This window comes from Leptonotus elevatus, chromosome 2 (genome assembly GCF_054856555.1).
Source record: "Leptonotus elevatus isolate MCC_2025b chromosome 2, RoL_Lele_1.0, whole genome shotgun sequence".
NCBI classification, from domain to species: domain Eukaryota; kingdom Metazoa; phylum Chordata; class Actinopteri; order Syngnathiformes; family Syngnathidae; genus Leptonotus; species Leptonotus elevatus.
The window spans coordinates 8,952,863-8,958,862 of record NC_141240.1 but is presented as its reverse complement, the minus strand read 5'-3'; the positions used below and the strand labels follow the sequence as shown (position 1 = coordinate 8,958,862).

The 6,000-nt window shown below is 40.6% G+C and overlaps 1 protein-coding gene across 1 annotated transcript in view; it reads right to left on the bottom strand.

Moving 5' to 3' along the window:
- Nucleotides 1–499: 499 nt before the first annotated feature.
- The window catches only part of LOC147178325 (R3H domain-containing protein 1-like), a 44,568-nt gene continuing 39,067 nt past the window's right edge, over nucleotides 500–6,000 (bottom strand). The window contains 6 exon segments of the mRNA XM_086070015.1: nucleotides 500–1,281; nucleotides 1,284–1,378; nucleotides 2,038–2,122; nucleotides 2,234–2,316; nucleotides 4,700–4,847; nucleotides 5,789–5,973. Of these exon segments, the coding sequence (XP_085926141.1) occupies nucleotides 1,210–1,281; nucleotides 1,284–1,378; nucleotides 2,038–2,122; nucleotides 2,234–2,316; nucleotides 4,700–4,847; nucleotides 5,789–5,973 (668 nt within the window). The 3' untranslated portion in view covers nucleotides 500–1,209.

Here is a 6,000-nt window from a genome sequence, read left to right as displayed (position 1 = left end):
GGCCAAATTGTGCGGCATGTAAATATAAATTATAAATGCAGTAAATATTCCCCAGCCTCTCAAAGCACATCCTCCAAATTGTTCCCCTGAGTACCAATTAGTCTAGGAAATGTACTATGTTGCACCATGACAACACTGAATGCTACATTGTGCTGCGCAGATAGCAATTTCCATTGAATAACAATAAAGAGCTGGTATTTTATTCAGACTCTCCAGTGGGAATGAATTGATGAGTACAGCAGGGAACTCTGTAGACAACTAAAGGCATTTTCCTCTTTATCACTTTAATGTATTCAAAAATATTTGCTCTGAGTATCTAAGCATTATCTTTATGGAGAGCAATTACTTGATGTATTGTTTATACGAAACCATTTTGTGCACACCATCATTAGCTCATGTAGTCATTTTTCAGTGTAGTTAGAGGTTCTGTGCATTCATCAAATAGGAATCTTCAATAGAAGTTCAGTTCATACAATTAGGAATAAAAACAACTTTCAACTTTTGTAGTGAAAACGTTTATTAGTTTAAACAACCACAAAACACACAATAGTCACTCCCGTGAGTCGCACAGAAGAATCTTTCCTACCCTTCTCCCCAAAAAAGCAGGGTACAAAAAAAATGCTTGCATTTTGGCATTTTCCGTGTGCATAATAATTTGAACTTTATTAAAACAATCAAAGTGGCCTGGTCGAGTGCAACAAAGGTTATCAATAAAAAAAAAAATCTAAGTTAAAGCCATTCAACACCAATCAGATCTTGCTCATCACTTCAGTGCAAATGTGAACACCAACTTGAAGTAGGACGTACACCTAATGTTGATTGTTTGGGCTCACATTGTGCCAATCATGAGTGTTAAATCTTATTTTTCACAAGTTGTTGAATTTGGCTTGACATTACTCTGTAATGCTAATAAACCTGCTCATAAAAAAAAAGTACAGCTAACTTTTAAATTGGTGGATAAATCCCACAGATACGTTGCAATTGTGAACAGCGAACACCTTATGCATAAGAAAAGGTCTTCCGTTGAGATGAAGTCAAAATATGTTTTACAAACAACACAGTGCTCAATCTCTAACCTGCACAGACCCGATTCACTGCATTGAAAACCAACAATAAAACAAGAAAACATTCACTCTTCAAACAATGATACTGATTTGGGTTTGGCCAGTCTGGAACGTGAGGCGCTGAAACGGTCCAAACTCACACAAATCAGTCTGGGTGAGTTCTGGGTTTCAAACGGGCCTGCGCGCTGTTGTGGTAACGGCTCGTGTCAGGGGGGGCGCCACGGCACACGTAGAGAAGAGCGAGCGCCGCCAGAGTTGACGCTGCGTCAATTTACCCCTTTCAGTCTCGCTGGTCCCCTCTTGAAGGCTGCTTACTGCTGACACACACACACACAACAGAATCAGCAAGACGGCTGGAAAAGAAAACAACTGTCATGGATGGAGAGAAGCAGCAGACATGCACCAGGGGAGGCTTCAAGAAACTGCCGCTGTCAGCTTCAAATGCGCGCAGAATGAGCAATCGCAAGACTTGATTACGTATTCAAAAAGTGCACAAATGACAGGCATAGGAGAAAAAAAAGCATCTGCACTTCTCCAAGCATTAATGTGCAGCCCACCGGGCCACAAGCAGGCAACTTCCTTGATTGCACTAGCGAGATTTTTGACAAGCACACCTACAAAGTGTACAAAATGCATTGGGGAGTGGAGAAAAAAAAATATATAAATGAGACGCCATTTCAAATGATCAGCACAAATTCATTCGGCGCAAATCCATGGAGGCTGCAGGTTCTACTGCCCTGGTTGTCATTTCCCCTGCTTGCGTGCACGTACCTTTTCAACACGTATACAGGCAGCTGATTTGGACACAAGGAAAGACAAAACTGGGGCTTTCACATCTTGCTGTTCTTTGGTTAAAGGTACAGCAAGTTTAGTTTTCAGTTTTGAGTATCATGTCCTTGATTATATATAATAAAAAAAAAAGTCCATCTGTGAGAACTCCAAAATAATCAACTGAAGCCTCCCTCTGGTTTACCTGCTTCACCTACATTGTGATCTGAAGGTAAAGGTTTCCTGCTGGCCTTCTTTCCATGACCACTACGCCAAACTCCCATTGGACCCTGACGACAAAGGGGTTAATGAGAAGGGATATTTGTGGAAAACTGTCCGACTGTCAGTGCAGTTCAGACAGTGAAAAAAAAAAAGAAGAAAGAAAAAGTAAATTCCTTTACCTGATGTTTGGTCACCATGTGTGCAGTGTGGATGAGCGGCTGGTACTGCAGAGGTTGGCCCAGGAGAGAGTAGTGGGCTTCACCTGCACGTGCCAACAACAATTCCACATGACGTGAGCTTTTCCAACATTTTGCATTTGGGCCCTCTTCAAAGTAAACATGGTGAAGCTGCATTTAGCCGTTATGCTGAACACAAATGGAATAAGATGGCAACAGAAGTGTAGTCAGCCCCGAGTGTATATGCAGGTTAAAAACTTTGCTTTGTTGCTATACATTTAAGGTCTTTTAAACATATTTAAATTATCTCAGAAAATGTCTTAACGCTAAATGTTTTTAAAGTTTGCGTCTAATGTTTAAACATCGTCATTTAAAAAAATATTTTTTTTGTAAACTACTTTTGTTTTCTCTGCTTTGTTGGTTTTGTTTTGTTCCGTTTTATTCATTTTTTTCCTCCCGGACACATTATTGCAGGTTACATCGATCACATCATATCATTTGCAACATTGACATCCGAAAGAAGACGGGTAGAAGTCATGGCTTATTAGTAACCCGTCCCCATCGATTCTTACGCATCAGTCATAATAAGTGGCGCTGGTGTCCAGCACGCATACTTTTCAGTCATTCTGGGTTCACAAGTACATTATCTCCTATATAGTGCCCTCAATGTGTTCACAAAGCATGATCTTGAAAAGAAGCGAGCATTACTGGTCACTCAAAAATCAAATATATTTCCTGATTCATACAAGATTTTCTCCTTACAGGATGTAATTTGACTTTCAGCACGAGACAAACTCACAACTTTAATATAATTAGAAGGAAAATATGAGAGTCCTCCAATAAATACGACCACATGGGTCCGTTTTTGAAAAGATGCCAAATTATGACCAGGTGTTACATATTTTAGTTCAGTGACCTCTATCGGTCATGTTAAATAGCGCACTAATACTAAAGTAAGACTCGAACCCGGTCTGTCTGGTCGGAAGACGAGTGTTTATCTGACTGAGCTATTTGGCCAGTGATTGTTTTAGTGTTGATGACATGTTTTCTAACGTGTACAACTTCACTGTGCCTTTTCCTAATCTCAACCATTAGTGTCCTCTATGTAAAGACGTAACGTGTACTGTACAACCTCACTGAAAGCCTTTGCTAACCCCAACCATTAGTCCGTGACAGCAAATTGACATACACGTCAACACTAAAAATGGACACCAAGATCATTACTGGACTGTCAGTAAGATAAACGTTTGTCGTCCAACCAGACGACCCGGGTTCGATTCCCATTACTTTCCCCCCGCTATTTAACATGGCTGATAGAACACGGCCGATAGCGGACGCGTAATACGTAACACTTGGTCGTATTTTGGTGCATGGTATTTGTTTAGATTAATTTTGTGAAATACACTTAAAACAGATTATTATTATTATGCTTCATTTGTTCAATATTTATTACGGAAGATAAATATTTAGACGTGGATCTGCTACCTTGTAATTATGCGAGTGCATTGACGCAAATTAACGGGTGTGTTTGAAAACGATTTTTCATTTGACTGATGCGTGAACTTAATAGTCCGCTATATTATACAAATCCTTATGGAGTGATTACAGAGCAAGGAATGAGTGAATGTTTCTTAACACATCCTGCCTGTGGGGAGTTTAAACGTTCGAACCAGCGCAGGATTTTATCGTTTTGTGTGGATCCATACGTAAACATCAAGCGATACCTCTGATACGGATCTTAATGCTCTAAAATTGATTGTCACATCAAAATATCAATACTTCAGTCATTTGAGTGGTAATGTACAGTATCATTAACAGGAACACAAAAGAAAGTAACGATTGAGATATTGTCTCAATGACCTACTTTTTCTTCTGCTTGCGCATGCTGCTCAATAAGTCAGTTATTCAGTCTCAGTCTGTCTCAAAATGGCATTTTGGCAGAGCGCAAGCAGAAGTAAAAGTACAATATGCTCCTTTTCACACTCACTCATCTGTACACCGTATTCTGATTAATAATGCATTTGTGGAATAGAACAGTCAAAGCTGTGTTGATGAATAGAGGCTCAACTTTTCACAGCTGCTTGGCATGACAGGATTATTAGACCTTCTTCGCAGAGGATAAAGAATATACTGTATGCCTGTGTAGTATTTATTATACTAGTATTGTTATGTTATTTGTCTACATATATCCGTTGTTTAAATGGTGACACCACCACCACATAGTTGAAAAGCTAATTGCTAACGTGCGCCTATGGCGTTTCCCATTGTATGTTAGCATTAAGGGAGCAGAGGCTGTGTAGTTTTATGTTTGACAGAAACCTACAGCTGAGAGTGGCATTAAAAAAATGCTCTTTTCTGTCCTGCTTCATGACCACAGAAAGATAAAAAAAATAAAAATAAATCCTAATAGGCTTTCAAAAATATTGCACATTGTTATGCCCTTTCCAGGCACGTTTGTCACTTGCTGACCTGTTCCACTGTGGCAGAAGGCTGTAGGGAGCTGCAGTTGGTGCGGGTGGCGCATGACGGGGATGGACGAGATGCCTGTTGGGAGGCCCTTGATGCTGGCCGACGGTCCCGACGAGGGTGTGAGCGCCGGGGACGAGGGCAGGCTGCTCTACAGGCAACACACCGGTGGCGCAGTCAACAACGACGGGGAAAAACACAACACACTTTCATTGAAAAACGTACAATTGCGTGTGTCGATTTTGCAAAGCTATTCTCTAACGCGTGACTGCATCCGCACTGTAGCCACTCGGCACTATTCTAAGGTACCACATTACTCCATAATGCTTTTATGTTCTCATTTTCAGTCCTACCTAGCTTGAAAAAAAAACAAAAACCCAGCACCTTGACTTACAACTTTAATTTGTTAATCAGTTTCCTCATATGACAAAAACGCATTTCTTAAATAAATGGTATAGTTACCATATATATCATACACGTAATATATGACAAATATTACATATTTTTGTATTCATGTGTGTGTCTATCACTCAGTGTGCAGTCAGGGCCTTCTCTACTGGCCAAAACAGCATTTTGACCTATAGTACACATTTACAACTTAAATTAAATTAAATCATTTATTTCCAACAGTCTTTTGCCTTCATTTCAAAGTGTGTGTCTTGGCTGCTTGCACGGCTTCCAGTCTTAGTGGGTTATTATTATTATTATATAATATATTATTATTACCTGTCCAACGCCATCAGAATCCTGAGTGCTGGCGTCGCCAATCATTGAAATCGCTGTTTAACAGAGTTTAGATTCACCTCTATGCGCCCTTCACGAATCCTCAGAGTGATTGACAATATTTTTCCATCCAATTTGACTTACAGTAGAAAACTTTAGGGAATGATTTACTTGCTTTGTTTTGAATTTAGATTAACACATTGCTGATGGCCCTGGAAGCTCCATGCAATTTTTGTTACAAGGTAAGGTAAAGTCTGGTTCACTGATCCAAATTTAATTCAGCACCTTATGAGAACCAAATTGCAATTTTTTTTATTCATGTCTGAATTCTTTTTTCCTGCTACTGTTGCACTCACGCCGCATTTGTACCTGCATGTTGTCAGGTGGCGGCGGGTGATCAGTCGGTCGGCGGGCGCGCTGGTGCTCGGGCCCCAGGTGTTTGTGGCTGCTGGTTTGCTTCTGTTGGTATGGGAAGGACGCCTGTGGCTGCTGGCAGGGGGGAGCTGCCATTTGCAGCATCATCATACCGCTGCCGGGGGCCGGGGGCAACAACCCTGCACGCGATTAAAAAGGAACAAGGG